The 27,398-nt window shown below is 36.6% G+C and overlaps 1 protein-coding gene across 3 annotated transcripts in view; it reads left to right on the forward strand.

Moving 5' to 3' along the window:
• Positions 1-27,398, forward strand: part of SLC39A11 (solute carrier family 39 member 11) — a 379,931-nt gene that overhangs the window by 44,786 nt on the left and 307,747 nt on the right. For all 3 annotated transcript variants that reach the window (XM_014068383.2, XM_014068385.2, XM_014068382.2), the window contains exon 4: positions 17,070-17,228. In XM_014068383.2, coding sequence (XP_013923858.2) covers positions 17,070-17,228 — 159 coding nt within the window. The remainder of the gene's footprint in view (positions 1-17,069; positions 17,229-27,398) is intronic.

The raw sequence follows: 27,398 nt of genomic DNA on the forward strand, positions 1-27,398 counted from the left end.
ATTGGAATTTGTGCAAAAATTATAATATTAAAACAGCAACAAACTGGTGGGAACATAAGCCTGAAAAGGTCACTGAAAATCAGATGGTCAAGATCTTGTGGGATTTTCGCATACAAACGGACAAAATACTGGCGCATAACACACCAGACATCACACTGGTTGAGAAAAATAAAGTTACAATCATAGACATCACAATACCAGGTGATAGCAGGGTCGACAAGAAGGAATATGAAAAAATGGCAGAATACCAGAACTTAAAAATCGAAATCCAACGATTATGGCACACACCAGCAGTGGTAATTCCATTGGTAATCGGCACACTGAGTGCTATTCCAAAAGCACTGGAATTACATTTAAAACAGTTAAAAATTGACAAAATCACCATCAGTCAAATGCAAAAAGCCGCACTGCTTGGATCTGCACACATATTACGAAAATACCTTATGACGTCCTAGGCCCCTGGGTGGCGCCCGACTAGTAATTAATGCCAAATCCGGCGAAACAACTGGCCGCTGTGATACAATTCTGTTGTTGCAATAATAATAATAATGATAATAATATAATATCAGTCCATCCAGCAAGGAATAACATTAAAGAGGATATGACTGAAGGATCTGACCTCCCTTATTCTATGGCACTTGGAAGACTCTGAAAAGGTTGAGAGTTGGAGTGCCTATATGTAAATCCAATATGTTCAAGTAGAGGCCTTTAGCGGATTACAATACGCTTTGTGAATGTGAAGAGACACAGAGCCCAGCTCATCTGCTGGAATGTTAGCTACTACCAGAAACATGTAGGCATAAGGGCTTATTTTCAGCCAACGACAAAGCCAAGAAGGTGGCTTCATTCTGGCAGTGTAAAGTTTGATTTAGACATGGAAGAACAACAATAACAGAATCTTGTAAGTATGATTGTGCGATATCTTCCTACTTCTTGTACTTCTGTGAATTAGGGAGTTGTCTCTCTGAGGCCCTTCCAGATATTATTAGACTGTTGTGGATTTAAAACATGTTTCACCCCTTTTGATTGTAGTAATGATGCTTATATATCTCCATCAAGATGAACTTCCTTATGCTCTACATTGAACTGGAAATAGCAAACTGAAGGGAAAGGGAATATCTACTATGTACTTTAGATTCATTTCCTTTTTTTATACAAATTTGACAGCAGGCTATTGGATGGAAAGTTGTTTACAGAACCTTTCTTAGATACATGAAGTGCCCAGAGTTGAGAATGAATGGGTATATTTTCTGCAAACACCATGCTTTTAGATAGGAAGATGAGAAGGACTTGCACTGGCTTCCTCCATGATCCAGAATCCCAGACAACCAATGTGAATACACTTTTCCCTCAGACTTCTTGCCTAAATATTTAGAGACTGGATAAAGATTTGGGAGGTCTGTAGTCTGTATGTGCACAGTCTCATTTTCTACCCTGAATTCTGGATTTTACACATAACCAACCAAATGCCTGAACAAGATTAGAAGCAGAGAAATTAAACAATTTTGAAGTTTTTGAAAATCTAATAAACTTTATATTCAGAGACAAACAAGGCACTTTAAATTACTGTGCAGTGGAGGTAAAACAAATTTGGCTTTTGATTAATTATGTCATTTCATGCCAAGAATTGGTAAGAACTGTATTTTCTGGAAGGAAGAGTAGGCGTCTGTTCCTACTTTATTCACTTTATTAGAAGTGACAAACAAAAGAATAAACAAAAATTATGTTAAAAATTTTCAAAGGTTTTGGCTTAAAATACAGATGAACAGAAAACTAGCTATAGGACTATTTTTGAAGGTGTTAAAATGTTTTTTAAAACTCAGAGATGGAATAAAAGGTTGGCTTATTGATCAGGATTAAAAAATAAAAATAGTTCATCTAATTGCCTTTACTGGATTTTTGCTGATAAAGAACAATAGTGAAGCATTTGGATTCTGTTTTTACTTACTAGATAAACTTTTTTTGGGGGGGGGGAGAGGATATATTAATTTGTGTTTAGTTAGGGTGATAAGTTATTAAGATTGTCTGTAATGGTTGGATGAAGGGATGTACTTTTTTCACAGTTTTTTTCTTTTGATTTTTTTTGTATTATTTTTGTTCTTTTCATTTATAATTCTTAATAAAAGTATTTTAAAAAAGAGAAATGTAATTGTAGGGATAAACAAAATTCAGTAGGAAGTGAATATTTATTTACCCAAACAGCTGAACAGAAATAGCACGGGCCTGGACAAAAACAATGGGAACAGGAACGGTGACAAACATGGACTTTTCTTGTGGGAAACCGGCAGCGAGTTTTGGGAATCACAATCACATTTCCAATTAAAAATGGTATAAACATCATGGAAATGTCAATTCCATAGGAATAATATGTCCTGGATTATTTGTGCCTTCTTTAAATTAATGGATTTTAGGTATTTTGATTTAAAAATTGTTGCAAAATACCAGCTTGAGGGTACTGACAAACAAACGGCTAAACACAATAAAAGACTAATGTATATATATATTTTTTGTCTTGTAACTTTAAATATTTAGATTTATTTTTACATTTTAAAATGTCATAATATCTATTCTTTTCATTTGGGAAGATTAGTGCTATAATCCAGTGTTCCCCAATCTTTCTGGGTTGGCGGCCTTGCACAGGAGGAGGAGAAAGAAGGAATGGTTTTGTATTAGGGGTAATCGTGCATGTGCACAGCTTCATATATGTAGTAAGTGGCAGGCTCATGAGCCTGCCACTCACTTGATAAGGACTGTCAGCCCTGATGCCCGTCACTTGTGTGGGCTGAGCTGCACAGCCCAGTTGAAAATAGCCAATGGCCCAGTCGTTGGGGACACCTGCTGTACCTGCTCTCTCTCCCGCCCCCCACCCCCCATGATAGGAATGCTGGGATATACTAGTAGAGGTGGTAGTTTTTCCTCCACATGGGGAAGTAATGCCTGAAAAGGATTAGAATGCTTTCTTTCTTCTTAGATTAGATTACTTTATTTGTATGCCGCCCTTTTCCCTGAAAGGGACTCAGGGCGGCTCACAATTCAAAGGAGGGGGAAAAAACCAAACAAAATTACAAAACATAAAAAACCATACACAATTTAAAAAAAAACACTTCTTCCTGAGCACCTTCTCCTGCCTGTGTTTTTGTCTCCAGGGCTCACATCTGGAATAGGTAAATCCAAATGCACTTGATACCTATTGTTAAATAATGTAAAATTAATGTCATTGGAACAGGTGTTTCTTTTCTTCTATCTTGAAAAGGAAGCTTTTAAAATGCTTTTTATTCTGACTCCCAGAATATAGATGTTAAATTAATCTCTTTTTAAAAAATAAATCAATCCAGCAACTTGTTGAAAGGACAAGGTGAGTGGCCGGAAAACTTCTCTTTTATCATCCCTGTCCGTCAATAATCCTGTCATCTTGTGGCACACGGCATTTGAATGCTCTCTTTTAGCTCTTAATTTAGTTTAATCTTTGTGGCAGTTCATTGTGGGATTTTATTTCCTATATTCTCGGTGGTGATGGAAAGCAGCCAATGAGTTTTGTTCACTTTGAGGAACCCTGAAGCTTGGCAGTGCTGTGAGTCACTGATAAGATAATTATGGCAGCAAAAAGACTTTATTAAACACACACACACACACACACACACACACACACGCACGCACACCACACTGGATTGAATGCCAGCAAACTAGGGTGGGATTCTGTAGCTGTCTCTTTCCATAGGGTACCATGCCAGAAGAACAAGTTTACCTAAATATATAAAATAAAAATGCTGCACTTTATCTGACTTTCAATATAGATAGGTTCTCCATTTCAGTGTATCTTATGTAGTAAGGCTGTGACAGGAAATCCTACTGCACCGTAACAATTTTTCAGCTTGGCAATCTGCCCTTATAAATTTGGTGGGAAACATTAGGCTTTTGTCAGTTACTCAGATTTCAAGGCTAGCAAGCAGAGATTCAAGCACAGAATTTTTGATAAGCTAGTTGATTACTGATATTAGTACTGGAGTAGGAAACCAGCTGTAAATAAACCACACACAAACATGTATACATATATACATGTATAAATATAGATATATGTGTGTGTGTATGCATGTATGCATATATATAATGTGTGTGTGTTATATACATGTATACATGTATACATACATATACAGATACACATATATGTTTATGTACATATGTGTGTGTTAGATATATGTGATATATGTGTATATGTATATGTATGTATGTATGCATGTGTGTGTGTGTATGTGTGTGTAAAACTTTCCAAAGGTTTGAACCTTAACATCTCTTTTTCCTGCCTTAATGAACATTGTTGCTCAAGGAAAAGTTTTTTTTTTTTAATCTTTTTGTTTTTTTTGTTTTTTTTGTTTTTTTTATTTAAAGATTTTATTGGTAAAAAGAAAGTACAACATCCATAACTTGTAACAAACAATACAACTACATTTCGAGATATTCCCATACTATCAAATCATTGTAAACATCAAAGGTTAGGTATCTTTCCCTCCCTCTTTTCTTCCCTCCCCCCCTTACTTCCTTCTCCCCTGCCTTCCCTCCTTTCTTTTCTCCTTTCCTCCTTTCCTTCCCCGTCCTTTCTCTCCCTCGGTCCCCCCCTCCTTCTCACATACCTTTCCTCCTTCCCTGCCTCTTTCCCTCCTCCTTCCTTTTAATCTCCCTCCTTTCCTCCCTCCTTCCCTCCTTCCTTTCAACTCTCCTTCTCTCTTTCTTTCCCTCCCTCTTTCCCTCTTTACTACCCTCTTCTCTTCCCTCCCTCCTTCCTTCCCGTTTTTCCTCTTTCTCCTCTCCTTCTTTCTTCCCACCTTCTTTCCCTTCTCTTCTTTCTCTTCCTCCTCTTTATCCTTCCCCCCTTCTTCTGCCTTTCCTATTCCTCTCCTTTCTCCTCTCCATCCTGACTTCCCTACTGCCCTCCCTCCCTCCCTTCTAACCTTTATTACATTTGCATATTTCCCTCTGCTGAGGACAACCTGGTTTTCTTTCCCTTTCCTTGCTTGAAGAGGCAAGGATTATAAGTCCTCTCGCCTCACCTAAAATGAAGTTTGATCGCTAATTTCATGCAGGTAATTATAGCGGATTTCCTATCAGCTTTTTAAAGTTTTCCCAACATTGTAGCGTAACAAAATTGCTCGACGGTGGGTTCTCGCCCCTGATACATTTCTCCTTTCGTTTATCTCTCAGTTGTTGTATATTGTTCATTTGAGTTATTGGTTTAATCGTATTAGGTTAGTCAGCTATCTCTTTTTATGTCTAGGTCTTCACTGACTCATCAAGCCATTTGTATAGCTTCTCCCAGACTGTATAAAAGTCTGTGTCTTCTTTGTCATTAATTCGCATCGTCAGTCTGTTCATTTCTGCTAGCTCTAAAATTTTATTCATCACCATAGTGTTGGTGGGGGCATTTTCACTCTTCCAGCACTGTGCGTAAACAATCCTTGACGCTGTCAGAATATGGACTAGGAGGTATTGGTCAGATTTGCAAATTTTTTGATCTATTATTCCTAATAAGAAAGTTTCCGGCTTAAGGCATAGTTTAATTGAGAGGATTCCATTCAGCCATCCTAGTATTTGCTTCCAATATGCTTTGGCTACCGGACACGTCCACCACATATGGTAGTACGTGCCCAGCACCGTTTTACATTTCCAGCATATGGCCGAAACTTTTGAAGACATTTTCGCCAGTCTTGTCGGTGGAAGATGCCAGCGGTAGAACATTTTATATATATTTTCTTTATAGGCCGTCGACTTTGTCAATTTTAGGTTCCATTCCCAGACTCTTTCCCAGTCGTCTAGGTCTATTGTGTGGCCAATGTTTTGGGCCCAGGTTACCATGACTTCTTTTACCCTTTCTGCTTCCGTTTTTCGAATCAGTAAGCAGTTGTATATTTTTGAAATTAATTTCTCATCTGGTCCAATTAAAATTTTATCTAATTCCTGGTTCTTGTTCTGGAAGCCAGGTTGTGCTAGATCGAATTTGTGTTTGTTTTGAATTTGGAGATATGGCCACCAATCAATGTTTATTCCCTTATCAGCCAAATTTTCCCTGGGATTTAGTTTGTTTTGGTCGTCTAGCAACTGTTGGTAGGTAACAATTTTATCCAAGTTTATCAAATTCGGGTATATCAGGGCTTCCGTCGGAGATATCCATTTAGGTAGTTGCGTGTAGTATCTCCTTCTAATTTCGAGCCAGTCCTTAATCAATACCCCCCTTAAATGGTGACTACTAAAATAATTGTGAATTTTATTTCCCTCGCACCATAGGTAGTTATGCCACCCGTATTGCAGGTCGTGGCCCTCTATTGTTAAGATTCTTTTATTAGCTAACATTACCCATTCTTTTATCCACATAGTTGTTGCTGCTTGGTGATATGTTTTCCATTCCGGTAATCCCATTCCCCCTTGAGTTCTTTTATCCTGCAGGTGCATATATTTTATTCTGGGCTTTTTACCATTCCATATAAAGTTTCGAATCATTTTGTCCAAATCATTATAAAATTTTTCCCCTAGCTTGACCGGTGCCGTTTGAAATAGGTAGAGGATTTTTGGCAGAACATTCATTTTAATTACTGCGACTCTTCCCATCAGTGATAGTTGTAGTTTTGACCAGGTTTTTAAGTCCTTTTGGGTATTCTGTAACAACTTATCATAGTTGTCTTCTTTTATGGAAGAGCATTTCGCAGACAGCCAGATCCCTAAATACTTAATTTTTTTAGTTACCTTTAATTCCATTGTTTCCTCTAGTTCTCCAATCTGGTTTTTGGGGAAGTTTTTTATAATCATTTTTGTTTTTTCCTTGTTTATTTTTAAACCGGCCACACACCCAAAGTTCTCAATGTCCTTCATCAAATTCGGTCCTGAAAGTAAGGGGTCTTCTACGATAAAGACCATGTCATCCGCGAAGGCCTGTACTTTATATTGTTCTCTTTTTATGGTCAAGCCCCTAATTTCCTGATTTGATCTTATCCGATTTAAAAGGACCTCTAGTGACGTAATAAATAGTAGTGGGGAGAGCGGGCACCCTTGTCTAACACCCTTTCCAATTTGTATCCTCTCCGTTAGTTCCCCATTGACTATAATATTTGCAGATTGCCGTGAATATATAGATTCTATAATCCTAATAAATTTATCGCCAAATTTCATCATTTTTAGTTGAGTGGTTAGAAAGTTCCAATCTAGGTTATCAAAGGCTTTCTGAGCGTCGACAAAGATTAATGCGAGTTGTTTCTCGGATCTTGTTTGATAGAATTCCAAGGTATCAATTATTATTCTTGTATTGTTTCTAATATGTCTTTTTGGGAGAAAGCCGTTTTGATCCGAATGTATACTCTGATTTAATATTATTTTTAGTCTTTCCGCCAATATTGATACAAAGATTTTGTAATCTGCATTTAACAGGGATATGGGTCTATAATTTTGGACCTTGCTACTGTCCGCCTCTTCCTTTGGTATTAGGGTGATGTAAGCTTCCCCCCATGATTTTGGGACCCTACCATTTTGTAATGCCTCATTACATAGTTCTAATAATTTGTCTTCTATGGTATTTTGAAGTTTTTTATATATTTCCGACGGAAGCCCATCCGGCCCAGGTGTTTTATTGTTTTTTTGTTTTTGAATGGCCTTTTTCAGTTCTTCTTGTGTGATTTCTTTATCGAGCATCTCTCTCATCTCCTCCGACAAGACTGGAAGCTTCTGCTTTATAAGGTATTTTCTAATGTCTTGTTCATTAATTTCGTCTTGTTTATATAGTTTCCTATAATAGTTCTGTACTATCTTTTTCTTTTCTCCTATTTCTTGTTTCAAATTCCCCTCCTCGTCATACAGTTGTTTAATAATTCTTTTGACCTTCTCCTTTCTTATTTTGTGGGCCAACCATCTCCCAGTTTTATTTGCATGTTCAAAATAATTCTGCTTCATTCTCTTAATGTTTTGTGCTATTTCCTCTTGAGAGATCAAATTTATTTGGTGTTTAATTAACTCTCCTTTTTCCCTGTGTCTACTATTTTCTGGCTCTTTCTGGGTCAGCAGTTCCGTCTCTCTTAATTCTTTGTTCAGTGTATTAAGTTTTTCCCTGTGTATTTTGTTTCTTCTTATTATATAGGCTATGGATATTCCCCTCACAACTGCCTTCATCGTGTCCCAAACATTTTGTATTGAGGTCTGCTCTTTACCGTTTTCTTTAAAGAAGTAGCCCAATTCCTTTTCTATTTGTTGTACAAATTGTTTCTCTTGTAGTATGTTCTGGTTTAATGTCCACCTAGCTTTTATCCTTGCCTTCCCTTTCCATTGCATAAGACTGGGTGATGATCGGCCCACTTGCTGGTTGTTATTTCAATATTTACAGTATCCATGAGTAGCTCCGAGTTTGACCAAACCATGTCGATACGGGACCATGAATTATGTGGATGGGAGTAAAACGTGTACTGTTGCATCTTGTCATTCATTGCTCGCCAGACATCATAAAGATCTAGATCCTTCGGAGAAGAAGGCGGGGTTAGCAGTGAGAAGATGGAGTTTTAGGCTACTCCTGAAATTCCTCTATACCAAAGGATTTTTGGACGGGTTCTTTGAACCCCAGCTGTCCCGAAGACGACAGTGAAGGTGGGGAGGGACCCAGGACCCCAGAGATAATCGCAAATCTCTGGGGGAGGGTATTAACTCCCCGTGCCAATTCCTTTTTGGATTAGCTTCGTGCTAACTGAAACTGCAGGTCGCCCCTAAGAATGGAAGAAGTGATATCATCTGGTAAGCTGATTTTATTATTCAAGAGAGATTGTTCGTGTTAAAAATTAAGCTAATTGAAAACCAAACCACAAGAAGATCAGCGGCGAATTAGCTTTTCTAATGGATTTATGACTGGTGGTTACTTTACCTCTTAAATGCTTCAAGAAACTCCGCGATATCCTCCCCCCTCTGAATCTCCCTAAGTGGATCGTAAAACTTATCTCCTACTAATTAGCCCGTCACGATTCGACATTTTTATTACTTTACTATCCAGCTCTGTTTACAACTAGATAAGATTGACAGCCGGTAAGAGACTAAAAAAAAAAAAGTAAAAAGTGCTTCGAAGCCTCTGGGGAAAAAAAAAGAGAGCCTTTATTTTAACTACGACACATCATGGCGTCCCAAGATACCTCTAAGACTTCATTTCAGACTCTTTTCTCTGCGTGTAGAGAACTTTTTCATTCTTACCAAAGATTGGAAAGAAAACTGGATCAATTGATTCTAAAATATGAAGCCAAAACTGAGAATGTTGAATGCTTAAATGTTCCTGAAACACAAACGGAAAATGTGAGAAATGGTGTCTGGTCTATCTCAGAGGAAGAGAAGAGGGAGGAAGCCATAAAGACGATTCATTTAAAGAGACAGTGTGCAGAAGGAATGGAGAATCCACCCTTGAGAATTAAAGTTAAATTGGGAAGTTTTACAAGCCAAGAACAACCTTATTATTTCATCACTGACATTCAGAATCCAAAGGTGCCGAAATATTTTTGTTTGGACTTGCTTATGGAAACATTTGGTAAATTTATTCAACGAATGGCTACTGGACGGAGGAAACCTTGTGGCTGGAGGGACACAGGCTGACAGATGGGACAATATAAATTAAAATTAGCTAGATCGGATTACTTTAATTTGTAATAGATATAGCTGAATAATGACTGATATGGATAGCAATATATATAATTTGGAACTGGCTGATAGATTGTTGAATACAATTGAAAACTAGTTAAACCTAATTGCTTTTCTGTGTAATAAATATTGTTGAATAATAATTGATATTGATAGCAATGTATATAATGTGGAGTTGATATGACAATTAACAATTGGATATGAGAAAATACTTTTAGACTACACATAAAGAGTATTAACTATAATAATTAGCACTATTAAAAAACTAAATAGAGTCCGTACAATCAAATGTTAATTAATACTGGGAAAATGTTATGATATATGATATAATTGAATATTATGGATGTTTAGCTAAAATAATTGCTTTTTTGTGTAACAAATATTGCTGAATAATAATTGATATTAATAGTAATGTATATAATGTGGAGTTGATATGATAACTAACAATTGGATATGAGAAAATACCTTTAGGTTATACATAAAGAGTATTAACTATAATAATTAGCACTATTAAAAAACTAAATAAAATTCATATAATTAAATGTTAATCAATATTGGGAAAATGTTAGGATATATGATATAATTGAATATTATGGATGTTTAGTTAAAATAGAATATGAGGATTTGATGATAATAGAGGTTTTTACAAATAAGTAAATGAACTGCCAGCATGTGTTATGGACTAATTCCTTAGCATAACTAAGGATGAAGGATGTTTAAATAATTATAATAATTAAAACCGGAGGTATAATGATGTTGATATGGCTAATATTCGAGTTAAGATACTTGAATTAATGGGAGTCAATGGAAGAGAAGCACCAAAACATGTTGTAACCAGTTGATATACTTCTTATTTTTTCATAATAGACACCTGTGTTTTGTTTTGTTTTTCTGATTGTTGTTTTTGTCTTTTTCTGTATTATCTGTAATTGATTGATATATTAAGAAAGATGTTGTACCAGTTTTAAACTAAAACTAAAAAAATATTTAATAAAAAAAAAAAAAAGATCTAGATCCTTCACCATATTTACATAGGCAGACGGTAGTTTCCTTCTTGTGCTTTTCTTGTGAGTACTCTTATAGTCCATCTTACCGTCTGCTATAGCGTTGAAATCCCCTAGAATACATATATTTTGCCACTCTATTTCATTTATCCTCTTATATAGATTAATATAAAATCTCTCTTGTTTTTGATTTGGGGCATAGATTCCAACTAGTAAAATTTTTTCCCCACCATTAATTATCTCCACCATTAACATGTATACATATATACATGTATAAATATAGATATATGTGTGTGTGTATGCATGTATGCATATATATAATGTGTGTGTGTTATATACATGTATACATGTATACATACATATACAGATACACATATATGTTTATGTACATATGTGTGTGTTAGATATATGTGATATATGTGTATATGTATATGTATGTATGTATGCATGTGTGTGTGTGTATGTGTGTGTAAAACTTTCCAAAGGTTTGAACCTTAACATCTCTTTTTCCTGCCTTAATGAACATTGTTGCTCAAGGAAAAGTTTGTTTTATTTATTTGTTTATTGAATTTGTATATCCCATGTCGCTTGTATGTAATTCTCGGCAGTTTATGCAATTAAAATAAAAATTAAATAAACATTAGCAATACATATAATTGGCCATTAAGAATCAAATAAAAACAGTTAAAGACTATGATAACAAAAAGAAAGAACACAGTCCTCAGATAAACCATTTACGGGGGTCCCACTTTTCATGGGATACCCAGGCCCAATGGCACAAACACCTTTTGGGGGCTAATTTGACTGCAGGGGGAATGAACTTTTAAAGGGTGAGTACCATGGCAGAAAGGCTGCCTTCTTGGGTCCTGCCAAATAAAATTCCTTAACTGACAGGATACACAACATGTCCCTCCTCTTGAATCTGATGAGAAGATGTAATTGGGAAGAGGCAGCACCTCAAAAACTTGGGCCTGTGGCTTGTGGGACTTTCAACGTCAAAACCAGCACCTTGAATTGGATTTGGAAGCAAACTGGCAATAGTGCAGCTTAGGGAGCCCAGGCATACCTTCCACAGTTTATAACTGCCTGCGCCATTGACTTTTATACCAACTGAAGCTTCCACATACTTTTCAAGGGCAGCCAGATGTAGAATGTGCCACAGAAATCCAAGAATAGCCAAGATGGATCAGGTCAAAGTCCATCTTAATCTAGTGTGTTTTCTCAAAGCTGCCATCAAAATGGTGCTAGGTTGATTCCAAGCAGGAGATTGAGGCCTACCACTCTCCTAACATTATAACCTTGGAACTTGTATTTGATCCTGACTTCTTCTTACTCTTTGCATTTTATACTTTAAATGGTTAGCATTTCATAAAATCATAAGTCCTTTTATCTAATTATCATTAAATATGTTTAAGATGATTTAGTGAAAAACTAAAGCTTTTTAAATATCCAGATATGCAGTGCAGATAGAGTGCCTGTTCACAGCAGGATTTTTCCCTTCAAGAAAGTTCATTATTTTTTTAATTAATTCACTTCAGTTAAGGTGGCATACAGATAGTCTTTGACTTGCAACTATTCATTTAGTGATCATCGGAATTTACAGTAGCATTGAAGAAAAGTGAAATGATGATTTTTCACACTTACGAGTGTTGCAGCATCCCCATGATCATGTGATCAAAATTCAGATGCTTGTCAACTGGTTCATATTTGTGATGGTGGCAGTGTCGTGGGGTCATGTGATCACTTTTGGGGAACTTCTGACAAGCAAAATCAATGGAGAAGCCAGATTTACTTTACAACTGTGTTACTAATTTAATAACTGCAGTGATTCACTTAGCAACCATTGCAAGAAAGACCATAAAATGAGACAAAACTCATTCAACAACTAACTTGCTTAGCAACAGAAACTTTGGGCTCAATTGTGGTCATAAATTGAGAATTATCTATATACAACTTCAATTTATATATGTGGGGGGCTATATCATGAATTAGTAGTAGGCAAAGTTATATAATATTGATGTTTGGGCTTAGAATGTGGAAGGTGTATTTATGAGAAGAAGGTTCTGGGACAGCTTTCCTTTGTCTCTATGTTAGGAGTGTCAAACTTGTGGTGTCACGTCACATGACATATCACGACACCCCCCCCCCTTTGATAAATGCGGTGGGTGTGGCCAGCACATGATGCATCTGGCCTGCAGACTGCAAGTTTGACGCCCCTGCTGAAGGTGAAGCCTAAAAGCTGGGTACTGTTCTCATGCCATGTGACTCATGTCTTTCATTATCTCGGTGGTGGAGCCTCTCTATTGGACTCACTGATGGCTGTCTGATTGCTTATAGTGATCAGAAGGCGTTGTGAATGATTTATAGGCAATATTAGCATCTGGTAGCTACAATGGAGAGACCCATTCACTAAGATCATGAAAAATTACTGGTATGTGGATTGGATGTAGTAGAAGCAGGATAGAATAGGAAAAAAAAACTTCCAGTGTTAGAGTATTCACAACTTCTGGAGGCAAGTTGTTCCATTGATTAATTGTTCTAACTGTCAGGAAATTTCTCCTTAGTTCTAAGTTGCTTCTCTCCTTGATTAGTTTCCACCCATTGCTTCTTGTCCTACCCTTAGGTGCTTTGGAGAATAGCTTGACTCCATCTTCTCTGTGGCAGCCCCTGAAAGGATAATTTCCTCTATCACCAGATGAGCAAGTTCCAAAGAAAAAGACCAAGGAAGTACAAGGAAGCCACATTTAACCTTTCAACCAGATTGACCAGTGTGAACAGCTACAGTTGAACAATGAGAAGGAGAACAAATGCATATGCATTGGGAGAGAAAGTGTAGCCATAAGCTCACCCCTCAGTTCTTAACTTCTGAAGATCTCATTATTTGTGGTTTTGCTATTCGCATTCATGTTTTACTATTTACATTGTTTCATGTCAGAACAGAACCCAGCAAACAATGAGATTACATTTGCAATGTAAAATCATCTTAGTGTTATTTTTATCTGTTAGTTTTATAAATGTAAATGAGATGTTTTCTTTCATGTTCAAATAGGGATGGTAGAGATAAAGAAAAATAAATTTCATGAGTTTGGTTGCTGATTTTAATTATGAGAAACTTCAAGTGCATTATTTATATGCCTTCACAATTTAGAGTAATTTCTACCGTGCATGATAGCTATTCTTGTTACAAGTAGACTATTGGTGTAGTCCCCAGTGCCTGATCTGTAGAAGTTATTTTCATGTTATTACTGCTCAATGGAATAAGACTGCCAGATTTTTCATGCTAGTTGCTGCACTTCAACTGAAGAAAAAGTTTCTTAAGAGTTGAGCTTAATCCATAAAGTGTTTTCATAGGAATAGAGAATAAGCATTCCATCTGAATATTATGCTGCTGTCATTTGTGTAAATAAATATATTTAGAACTCCAAAACATCTATTGTAGGTATTTTAGGTATTTATTAATGCTTATAGGCCGCCCTTTTTCCCTGAGGGGACTCAGGGCGGCTTACATAAAATAAGGGGGGGGGGGTATACAGACAATAGACACAACAATACATAGAAGTAAAATAGTAAGCAACATGTAGCATCTTTGGTGTAAAAAAAATCATGCTATTTTATATTTTGACACCTACTGTTCAGCTGGATTAGGAAAAGGCTAGATGGGGAGTGTGGGAGGGCAGAGGTAGGCTGATGTACCCTGGATAATTACAAAAGCCAAAAATACCAAAAAGAAATCAAGATGGGCTTCATTGATTATAGGCATGCCTGGAATTCCATTGATCACATCAAGCTATGGATTGTGCTCAGAAAAATGGGAATCCCAGAACATCTCATTGTGCTCATGAGTAGTTTACACGCAGGCGAGGAAGCCACAATAACAGACAGAATATGCACAGTTTTAAAATGGAGGAAGAAACATCAATAATCTGTGCTATGTTAATGGCACTACTCTGGTAGCCAAAATACAAAACATCTTCAAGCTCTAGTAATAAAAGTGAAGGGGCACAGTGAAACATGGGACTAAGTTAAATCAGTGGCAACAGGTATGACAACCATTTTAGAATGGGCAATCGTGATATCAAAGTAGTAGACTGCTTCTGTCTTTTAGGATCAATCATTAGGCATAAAGAAATAACCAGTTAAGAAATCTGGAATAATCTGGAGATGAACATGCTTAAAACTGTAGAGATGAGAGCGGATTTTGGAGGAACTCTTCTATATTCAACTATATCCAAGAGCACAATATTAACAGTAGAATCATTCAGGTTTTGGGGTTCTATAATCTCCCAGGATTTGAAATGGACTCCCAACATTAGAACCATCATCAAAAAGGCACAACAAAGAATGTTCTTCCTGCATCAATGTAAGAAGTTCAGACTGCCCCAGGAGCTGTTGATACACAGGAATTACTGAAACTGTCTTTTGTATTTCTATAACTGTCTGGTTTGGTACAGCAACTAAACAGGATAGGTACAGATAGTTCAGGAAAAAAAAACAGTTGCAACCAATCTGCCTTCCATAGAACATGTGTATATTGCATGGGTCAGAAGGAGGGCTGAGAAAATAACTACAGATCCCTCACATCCTGGACATAAACTCTTTCAACTCCTCTTGGGCATTACATGCCAAAACAACTAGATATAGGGAGCCATCACTCTGCTGAATCCTACAGTACTGCCTTATGTCTTCACCCATATTGTATGGCTGTAGTGTTATTATCCTTCTCATCTCCTCTACTACTCCCTCTTATTGGTATCATTACGATTATTATTTCTCTGTTGCTTTGCACGTGCACTGAGAGCTTCTGCATCAGAGACAAATTCCTTGTGTGTCTGTCCAATCACACTTGGCCAGATGAAGTCTTCTCTTCTCTTCTCTTCTCTTCTCTTCTCTTCTCTTCTCTTCTCTTCTACTCTACTCTACTCTACTCTACTCTACTCTACTCTACTCTACTCTACTCTACTCTACTCTACTCTATTGTATTCCTTATTCTATTCTATACCACCATCTGATACCTGTCATAAATTAGCACTTGATAGATCAGCCACAAAGGCCTTGGAAAAGATATTAAGATAGCAGGATGGTGAAACTACAGTATTCCCTGTAATGCTGTATGGAAGGGAAAATTGGACTTAAGTAGGATAGGAAGACAATGAACACTTTTGAATTTTGGCGTTAGAAAAGACTCTTGAGAATATTGCGGACAGCATGAAAACAATTGATAGATCATTGAACAAATCAACCCAGGGTTCTCATTTGAGGCACAAATGACAAGGGTCAAATTAGCCTAGTTTGGACATAAGTGAAGGCCAGCTTTCTGGAGAAGGCTCTAATGAAGGGAAAAGTGAAGAAGAATGAGAAGAAGATGACCAACAGCAAATGTGAATGGACCCAGTTACAGTGGCAATGGGTGCATCATTGGAAGATCCAAAAGATCAATTTAGGGACAGGTCATCATGGAGAAAACTATTTATGTAGTCACTAAGAGTCAAAAAGGACTTGATTGTTCAAATAAATTCCACAGTAGTATGCAATATGAGTATGCACAGTTCAGTGCAAATGTTAAAGATATGCTTACATTGTAAACAGAAGGCAGCACATACAGAATACCAGTGGGGAAAAACCCAGTCAATTAAAATACCTCAGTAAAGTTCTTGCGGAGAGGGGATTTGGGATGGATTTTAAAAAATTGATCATTATTTTATTTAATGAAACAGTAATCAAGAAAATTTGAGATAATTGAATAAATGATAAACTGACATTTTCTGAAGGCAGGAATAAATATAGCCAACAGTTCATGTCCTGACAATCATTATTACAATATATTAAGATTTAGCCCAGGTGTGCTTTTATAAAACATCTGCTGCACTGCTTTTAAGGAAAAATTGGGTGAAAACAACAGCTTGTGATAAAATATAGGAATTAAACAGGAATAGTAGTTGGATTGAAAATTGCCAACACTTCTGTGCATTCTCAAGGGATAGCTGAAAAATCTTTCACCGATCTGCTCAAGTTGCACTGGTCAGAGCCATAGTGAAAAAGCAGTGGTTAAAACAAGCCTTTTATATTCCATAATAAAATGACCATTTGGTAAAGAGCTTTTAGATTTTCTTTGGAAGCCACATATACCAAATATGAGATCATTAAATATGAGATTAGGCTGAATGGCCCCTTCCCAGCCTTGTGATTCTATGATTCCTAGGTAACAAGTTGCTGACTTTTAATTTGAAATATTTAGACTCTTTAACTTTTTTTGTTTAAACCAAGGAACAATGCATTGTATATAAATCCACACCGGTTCCTCCCTCCCTGTTTGGTAAATTGAAGTCGATATTAACAGTGACTTCCTTTCGTTGGGTTCTCAGGGAATGAGCATGAGGTTGCTTTAATTGTGATTTGAATAGCCTAGTCTCTTCTGTTGTTTAGGTTATGCTGGCTGCTTCTTACTGGTCCCTTCTTGAACCTGCAATTGAGCTAGCTGAGGAGTCTGGGAAGTTTGGAGCCTTGGCCTTCCTCCCTGTAGCTGTTGGCTTCACTCTGGGAGCAGCATTTGTATACTTCACTGACCTCCTGATTCCATGGCTGGTGAGTACCTCTCAAAATCTGATCATCCAAGACCAATAGTTATTTTTGGTGTGCTGGGGATTACTCTGAATGAAAAACAGGTACCAGGTAAGGTGTATCATTTTTGATCCAGCTTTCTTCTCAGAGCATGTGGTGAGTTTGGGGAAGATGGAACAATGGAAGATGGAACAATGTTTATTTGGTGCTTTGCTCCTTTGATATGCCTCACTGTGCATTCTAAATCATAATTATTAATAGGAAAACTCCAGCACTTGAGTGACTATAGCCAGCATCATGACTATGAGTCGGAATCTGTTTCTTGCCTATTGTGAAAGCAACCATTCCAGATAATCTCACTCAGTGATTTTTACTGTTCCCCTTCTCCAATTGGAACAGGAGTGAGACACTTCTGGCTTTTATAACCCCAAACAACTTTCTCCTAAATTTTGTTTATAAAGGTTTCCTTGCTTTTGCATCTTTTTTTGTTTATTTTCGGGGCGGGGGGGGGGGGAAATGTTGAGAGAAGATTGAAGGAAGACCGAAGAAAGAGAAAAAGACACAGCAGGAAGAAAGATCAGGTGTGAAGGGTTAGAACTGGTGTGATCTTTTTTTTCCTGGGTCTTGCCAAGATATGCAAAATGTTTAAAATTTCAATAATCTTATTTCAATTCTAGAAGATTTTATTTGCAGTGTTCTGAGTGTGCTGAAAACACTTTAAGCTTAAACATTTGAAATTCACACTATCTGGACATCATTCTTCTTTTTTACCATATCAATACCTTCTCTGTCTTTTTTGTCTCTGTGTACTTGCTAGATGTCAAGAAGCCAAAACCGTTCTGTTTTTCTGTCTGCCATGTACTTTGTCTCACAATGAGAGGACAGTAAACAGAAGAATCTAGGATGGACATGGATGGCCATCTTGACAAATGGCATTGTACATGTCTTTTTGACCATGCCAGTCTTAGGATATTGGACAATTTCAGTGCTTATATTTCTGCATTCTTTGTGCGTATGAAAATGAGAAAACTCAGTTTCTTTTCTCATTTTCTTTCTAGTAGATGTCTTCTCTATTTTAACTCTAAAACTTTTTAAAAGTAGTTTATGGGCATTCTTACTTTGGAGATTTTGAATTGGTTTTTTGAGCAGTGGTCTATTCCCTTATTTTTTAGCAAAGAGCTAGAACATAGAAGTAACCCTCAAGTGCTGTCTTTAACTTGGAAATGTTTTCTCAGCTCCTAGTTGGAAGGGTGGGCCTTAATTAAGCAGAGAGAGGCAGTTATTTTCATGAATATCTTTTACAGAGTTACAAATTGACAGTCATAGGTAGTCCTCAACTTATATCTCTTCATTCAGTGACCATTCACTGTTATGATAGAGCTGAAAAATGGATGTATGACTGATCCTCAAAGTTCTGGACATTGTAGCATCCCTGTGGCCATGTGAATGATGCTGGTGCTTGGGTGCCTGGAATGCAATTATGATGTTCCAGGAAACCATGATGTGATTGCCATTGGTGACCTTCCCTGCTGGGTTCCACAAGCAAACTCAATGGGGAAGCTGCAGGGAAGATTGCAAGCCTTTCTAATAAGTCACTTCCACTTTATGTCTCATCTATAGTACACCCCCAACCCATCCACAACTGTCTTTGGTCTCTCCAGGCCTTACTTAAATGCAGCCTGCACTGGCTCTCCCAGATCCTCTGATGGCCTCCCCCACAGCACCCCACACTCCTTACCTGGGACTCCTGCCTCTTCCTGCTTAACCACCCACATGTCTTGAGGTTATGATGACAACTGTGACTGGCTGGGATTGAATTCAATTGAATTGAATTAAATACTTTATTTGGTCAAGTATGATTAGACACACAAGGAATTTTCTCTGGTGCGGAAGTTCTCAATGTACGTATAAAGTAACAGAATAATGATAATCATAATAATAAAGAAGTAAAGTAAAGGAGTAAAGAAAATAAGGATAATAATCCTATAGCCATACTACATAGATAAACACACATAGACAATAAATTAAATTGCTATTGTTAAGTAGTGCAGTCATTTGATGTTACGGTTTATGATCACTTATTTTAGCAATGTGAATCCAGATTTCAATTGCCAATGTAACCTGACAACAACTTGCACTTTGTTGGTATTAGTTATTAATTCAGTAGATACAGGTTCATATAGAACAAATATATACAATTGTTTAAAGGCCTATACATTTTTTTCAACAAAAAATAATAGTGTTTCAGGAAATGTACCAAGATTTCTTGGCAGATGTGCAAAAAGGATAATTCTATATATAATAGCATATGTACCTGCTACAGGAGGACATTTTTTGAGTATTTATGAACCAAATCTGACATTTCCTGCTAATAATGAGAAAACTTTTATCTAAATATACCATAGAGAATGTAGTTAAGTTCCTTTTCTATCTCTTTCCCTCCCTCCTTCTCTTTTTCAAACTCCCTCCTGATAAAGATCTTGCTATAGCAGCTTGTTTTTCTCCATTAGTTAAAACTGAAGTGAGGAAGAAATCCCTTTTAAGGTTTTTACAACGTGACTGGACTGCTAATGTCTTCTGAATTACTTAACCAGGTTTGCTGTATTGAAGTCAAGGAATAGGTTCAAACTGCTGAACTTCTGAGATTTCCTTCTATCCTAATATTTAATGTGATACTTAGGTATTTTGTTTCATTGGGTCCCAAACATCCTAGTAGATTTGGAAGGTTATGTTGGTTTACAATCACAAGTTAGGATTTCATTACTTTTAGTAAGTAATTCATTTCAATAAACATAACTTTAGATAGTTAACTTTGATCTCTTTGGTCTTTTACTCTGTGTACTGTTGTTTATGTTCCCTTTCCCCTTTGAGTTGTTCGCCGCCCTGAGTCCCTCCTGGAGAAGGGCAGCATACAAATAAACCAAATACAAATACAAATCTTAGAATCCTTCAGTGTCTTCTCTGAACATGCAGAGAAGTAAAATGTAGAAATAAAATTACCTTTAACATTGTAATCACGTGAAGATCAAGATCACGTGAAGTGTTAATACCACTTTATAATGCCTTGGTAAGGCCACACTTGGAATACTGCATCCAGTTTTGGTCACCATGATGTAAAAAAGATGTGGAGAAAGAGTGCAGAGAAGAGCAACAAAGGTGATTAGGGGACTGGAGGCTAAAACGTATGGAGAATGGTTGCAGGAACTGGGTATGTCTAGTTTAATGAAAAGAAGGATTAGGGGAGACATAATAGCAGTGTTCCAATATCTCAGGGGCTGCCACAAAGAAGAGGGAGGGGGGGACAACATATGCTCCAAAGCACCTGAAGGCAGGAGAATAAGCAATGGGTGGAAACTAATCATGGAGAGAAGCAACCTAGAACTAAGCAGAAATTTCCTGACAGAACAGTTAATCAGTGGAACAACTTACCTCCAGAAGTTGTGAATGCTCCAATACTGGAAGTTTTTAAGAAGATGTTGGATAACCATTTGTCTGAAGTAGTGCAGGGCTTTCTGCCTAAGCAGGGGTTGGACTAAAAGACTTCCAAGGTCCCTTCTAACTCTTATTCTGTTTTCTGTAATACAATAAACAACCTTTTATTTAGATTAACTACTAGATTGCTGGTAACAAAGGAGACATCTTGGCTTTGGTAGATTAAATAAACCACAGAATTAAACATTTTAAAATATTGTAGTCTGGCAACTTCTTAGTTCAATTTTAGTTTTGAAGTTCTTCGTTCCTTTTAGAATGGCTGTTACAGTCAGTTACAGAATGTTCTTTTAGTTTGGAATAATTTCTCCCTTTGGTTATTAATTTCTGCCAATCTTGATCTCAGAAATAAATTTCTGTATTATTTTGTCAAGACACTGCCCGGTTTGTTTTATGTAAAGTGCGGAAGGGCATTGCTGATGGGGATTGGGTGACTGCCCACTGCCAGGAGTTTGATCCTGATCAGCTGAAGGTTGACTCAGCCTTCCATCCTTCCGAGATCGGTAAAATGAGGACCCAGATTGTTGGGGACAATACGCTGACTCTGTAAATTGCTTAGAGGGGACTATAAAACATGCGGTATATAAGTCTAAGTGCAATTGCTGTTGGAAAATAAATAAATGAATGAATGTATGAATGATGTTGTCAAAGTCTGTTTAATGAACAAGTGGTTGAAAATTGAGGACTACCTATAGTCCTCATTTACCAACTGTCTATTAGGACTGGCAAGTCTGTTGCTAAGTGGTGTAGTTGTTATGTGTTAGTGTCAGACCTGAAAGCCATATTTTACATTGGGCCATCAGGCCGGCCACATTTTCTACTGTGGGAAAATGGGAAGGGTGAGATATAGTCAAAATAACATTCTTTTCTCAGTGTGTCAAGACCACCTTTCCCTGCAGCTGCAATTGTGTAACTGGGAGGCACCTCCAGAGTTGGATGGTGGCTGACTGGATCATGTGATGGACATGTGGGTGCTGGGCAGGGCTTTCTTTTGGATGGGGAAAACCTGGAAACTTTCAGTTTCGGGTTTTCCCAGATGTACCAATACAACATCTCTAATAAAATGGAACTTTGAGGAAACTCAAGCCTCAGAGTCTTCTTTTGTTGGGGGTGTTACTTGGAACCCTGACAATGAGACTGTGACAGATTATGTCAGTTCTGGCTATAGTAGTTAAGCAAATTACCTTAGATTGCCAAGAATGACATCATGTTACTGCGACTTGCAACTTCTTGTGGGTTTCCCCATTGATTTTGCTTGTCAGAAGCTGACTCTGTTGCACGTGATTATCATGTGACTACAGCCATCATTAAATATATGCTGGTTGCCAAGCACTAGAATAATTATCTGATGACCATGGGGATGCTGCAATGTCTGCAACTTGAAGGACTAGTTGTAAGTCTCATTTTTCAGTGCTGTTGTAAGTTTGAATGGTCACTGAACTGGAGATCAGTAAGCAAGGATGTGTATTGCTATTCCAAGTATCTATTTGTTGTTTCTTAATTCTTTTTTCATCTACTGAGCCTTCTAGCAGGGTTCTCTGTATAGCGTCATAACTGAGTGTATGACCCATTCCTCTCAGGTTTGGTTTGTTTGATGGTCTTTATGACCGTTCTTTCTTCTTGTGCCATCTCTAGGATTTCAGGATCGATCTTTTGTGACTTGAAGAGATTCTTGAGATTTTCCTCAAAGCTGCGTTTAAAAAAAGTTGTCAGTCTGTTCTCAGTCTCCTTTAGTACTGTTTATGTTTTGTAGTTTAAAGGAGAAATGGCCAAATATGGTATTGATCATAATCTGTTTCTCACAATCTTTCAGATATGATATTTGGTCATTCTTAAATTTTAATCCAAGTCCCTTGAGGTCAGAATATACTTCAGGTCTAAAAAACTTTCCTGATAATTTCTATTTTCCTCTTTATTTTTCCATGTTCCAGGTGAAACTAAATAGCTGGACAAAACACCTTTCTTGCTGCAGAAGGGCATTATTGACTATGGCAGTGTTTCTCAACCTTGGCAACTTGAAGATGTCCGGACTTCAATTCCCAGAATTCCCCAGCCAGCGAATGCTGGCTGGGGAATTCTAGGAGTTGAAGTCCGGACATCTTCAAGTTGTCAAGGTTGAGAAACACTGGACTATGGTTTATATTTCTGAGGGTCTTTTTTTCTAGAAGGTACATTCATCTTAGTTTCTTTTTTGTACTACAATATAACTTGTACTTTTCACTTTATTTTTTTTTTTGTTTTCTCAGTTAAGTTTCAGGTTCCATTCTTTTTCTGTCAGAAGCACAGAATTAGCCACATATCTTAAATTGTGTCCGTACTACCTATCTTTAATTCCAGAAGTATTGAAGGTCCTGATGTAGTGTTTAGTTCATCAAATATTTTTTCAGTAGAGACACAGAAAAGGAGAGGAGAGGTGAAAGGACATAATTCTAGTGCATTTTTCTTTTTGATTGAAAACATGTTTGAAAAAGCTCCTTCAGTCTTCAAAGAAACTTGCGCTCAATAATAGATTCACTATCATTCTAATACCTTTAGCCATCCATTCCAATCCCCTTTCAGATTGTGATCAATATTTCATGTTTTATAGAGTCAAAGGCTTCTGAGTAATTGACAAACAGGTCTATTTTGTTTTTCCAAATATCTCTTGATTATTTTTTCAGACTGAGCATTTTCCCCTAGTAATACTATCTGTAAGAAAGCCACATTAAAGCTTATCACATTGTTCTGTTTTTCTTGAATTTCTTAAGAAAAGACTTCTAATACATTTTTTGCTGCCTGACTGATAAAAGTAATGATTCTGTGTTCAGACCATTTTATAATTCCTGTTTATTTAACAATGGGGAAAAAAGTTGAGTGCTAAAATTCTTTTAGCAAGTGACTTCTTCCATACATTTGAGTCCAGATTTTGGTTAGAATTCCTATTCCTTTTCCCCTAGGGATTTTAAGATTTGAAGTGATTTTATCTATGCCTAATATCTTATTGTTTTTTAGACTTATCTTATTGCTTACTTTACGTTCTGATACAGCTGGCCCAATAAAATAGATAAATTTTCACCCTGCAGACATAGAACAATTTTTGTCTATCCTTGTGTTATATTTTTTGCATATTAAAACCACCCAGGAAGTCACAAAGAACAATATTAGGGATTTGCAAGCCTCTCACATTGGCTAAATCAATGTTCATGAATCCACCAATAGAAAATCATTTTATAAAAGTGCCAATAGACAATAGCCTGCCTCAAGTTTTTCAAAAAGTACTTGGATTATCCTTTTTAAAAAAAAAAAAATGGACCAGTAAGTCAAAAATGTGTATCACTATGTTTGGCAGAAGCTAAACATTGCATTCCACAATAAGAATCACATATTGGCCGTCAAGCATCAAAGGGGTAATGTCATGGTTCGGGGTAGCTTTGCAGGGTTTACCATCTTTGAAGGAAGCACGAATTCTCCTTTGTATCAAAGAATTCTGGGAGAGAATATCAGGCCATCTGTCTGTCACCTGATGTTGAAGCACATACGGTTTATAAAGCAAAAATATGATCCCAAAGAAAGAAGAAGTACAAGAAAATGAATGAAGAAGAAAGTGTTTTGCAGTAGCCATGGGATAGGTCTAGATCTAAATTCTACAGAAATGTGTCAGGACTGGAAACAAGCAGTTCATTCTGGAAAAGTTCAAATATTACTGTGTTGAAGCAATTTACCATTGAGGAACAGAAGCCAGTTCCACAGTAATGTGAGAGACTGATCTTTAGTTACTGGAAGTTGTTTGGTTCACTCTTAGAGACATTCTGTAGAAATTCAGGGTGGTTTTTTTCTGAAATCAGGAAAGATATGCAAAAACTCAGAAAATCCAAATGTGTGTTGCATGATATCAAGGGCAACTACCAACAGTAATTATCTGACCATTATAAAATTGTTGGAAATGTTATACATCTTCTTGCTTTCTCCTAAGTTGAACCATATGACAGGCTGAGCGCCAAAGAATTGAGGCCTTTGAACTATGGTACCGGAGAAGACTCCTGCGAGTCCCTTGGACTGCAAGGCAATCAAACCGTTCAGTCCTAGAGGAGATCAACCCTGACTGCTCTTTAGAAGGCCAGATCCTGAAGATGAAACTCAAACACTTTGGCCACCTAATGAGAAGGAAGGACTCACTGGAGAAGAGCCTAATGCTGGGAAAGATTGAGGGCAAAAGAAGAAGGGGACGGTAGAGAATGAGGTGACTGGATGGAGTCACCGAAGCAATAGGCGTGAGCTTAAATGGACTCCAGAGGATAGTAGAGGACAGGAAGGCCTGGAGGAACGTTGTCCATGGGGTCACAATGAGTCAGACATGACTTTGCAACTAACAACAACAAGAACAAAGTGGGCATTAGTTAGAGAGTAAAATTTGAGACCTTTAGAAACATTCCATATGATCAGTTCCAAAGCATCTGTTGCCAGCACCTCCTCTTCTTGCTTCAAAATGTTTTAGATGATAAGAAGGTTGTAGGATCTTCAGAATCTCTCAAACTAATAAGAGCATCTTTCCTTGCACTAGACTAAAGTGAGGTTTTCTGAGGCTTGTGATGAACCTAAAAGAAAGAAATCCTGTACATAACTGGGTTTTATAAAGAAAGCTTGAATCTTGCTTTGAAAACCTATTTGTGAAAGATAACCACAAAGTTACTAAATGGAAAAGATATTATAATGTTTCTACAGGTTTTTTTTTGAAAAAAAAATTAAAGTGAACTGTAGTGAACTGGAGGCAAGAAAACGTTAATATAAAACTATCTTGACTTTAAAGGAACTTTAATTGTGTGAAGAGTAGAGGGTTTTGTTTTTTTTTATTCATGAAGGAACAAGTTGCAGACATAAAAAATTGAACATCAAGAAGCTTTAATCACTAATTCCACCAGTGGTTATTTACATTGTGTTTGCTGTCTTATTTCAATCCTAACTGGTTGGTGTTGAAAAATAATATATGTAGAAGGGTTTTTCTAAAGTACCTAACAAAACTAATGTCTGGAATTGTTTATTTTCATTAGATTGTCTTTACGGTGGTAGTATAAAATCCACAGTAGTTATCTTCAGGCTGCCTAAAAATGAAGAAACAGTGAATTTTATTGCTCTGTAACATCAAGAACATTTAAGCTAACAAATGCACAAGCCGTTCAATTTGTGAATTTAGAAATTATTATAAAGTCTTACTTACAATGTATTTCAAGGTAACTGTCAAATACATCTAACTAAATTTTCCATAATCTAAGCATCCTTCTGAAAAGTTCTTTGTTAAGAACTCATAACAACAATGTATCATCACATATTACTTCGAATTTCTTTTCCAATACCAAACCTATTAGCTTAGATACCAAAGGACAGTGAATTATTGTTGAATTGTTTTTTTTTTCTTCAAACTTATTCAGGGAGGATTTGATGCCTTCAGAAGAACCTATTAAAATGTTCTTAACTGCAACAAAGAGCTGGAGCAGTTAATAAAAAGGCACTTTATATGAATTAGATCATAGCAAAAAATAAAACAATGTCATAGATTCTTATGATAAAAGATGAATAGTGTAAAGAATTTATCTTAAGGGAGTTACAGCCCTTTGCAAGCGAATACAGATTATGCTGAAATATGACTATAAATCTGGATTAATTTTCTCCTTATCCCTGTTGCAGACAAACTGAACTTGGTGATTTGTGTCAAGTGGGAGAAAAAAAAAGACATCTCTTACAGAAACATGCACTAGTGTCAGAATATGCTTTGAAAGGATGTGGTTGAAAAGATTAGCCAGTGTCATCATTGTTGCCTGGGGGATGCCTGGTTGGGGGCTCGTTTCATCGAAGTAGAGCTTTGATTGCTCTACTCCTAGCTCTACTTGAGTTTTTAATACAATATTTCATTTTTTTTTTACAGAATGGGAACTGGCTGTCAAACAAAGCAAGGCATTAGTTTTGGCACCATTTTTATTTAGAATAATGCTTCTGGGCTTCACTTAAATACCATAGCCTTTCTTAGAAAACGGATGGCTAAAAAAACAGTGCTTTGTTTCGAAGGTTAATCATGTGTTCAGAAAAATAAAGGAAAGATGTAAACTTTTAAAAAAATGTTCTAAAATAATTTCTCTCATCTGTCTGTCAGTGTGTCGGTCTGTCTGTCTGTTTGTCTGTCTGACTATCTGTCTATCATCTATCATTTCTGCCTGACTGCTAGCCAACCAGCCAGCCAACCAACCAACCAACCTATTGTATATGTATTATATATTTTTTGTTCATCTTTGCTTTTTATAATGAAGTATTTAATTATTTTAGAAAAGAATATAAATCATGAAACATGATATTAATATAGTACATATGTTAGTAGAATACAAGTAAGTAAATGTGGGGTAAAATATCAGAAAGATTGTAATTTTTCAATATATGTTTTATAGAATTTTATAAGTTATGAAATTTGACATTTATCACTAATTAAAGGAGAATTTAAAAGTCAGTTTAAGCTTTCAACTAAAAATGTTTAATTAAGCTTTAAACACAGGCTAAATTACTTTTAAAAATTAAGTCAAGGATTCCAATTTTTTATAAAGTTAAACTATATACAGGATTTGGTATAAATCCACAAGTTATTGTAATTGTCTTAATTATAGTCCAAGAATGAATTCCAGAGAGAACTGAATTCTGGATCAGTTTTATTTTTAAAATACAAAGTTGTTTTTGATATTGAAA

The sequence above is a fragment of the Thamnophis sirtalis genome, unplaced genomic scaffold, assembly GCF_051295495.1.
Source record: "Thamnophis sirtalis isolate CommonGarterSnake01/CBP01778 unplaced genomic scaffold, rThaSir2_p1.2 scaffold_3, whole genome shotgun sequence".
NCBI classification, from domain to species: domain Eukaryota; kingdom Metazoa; phylum Chordata; class Lepidosauria; order Squamata; family Natricidae; genus Thamnophis; species Thamnophis sirtalis.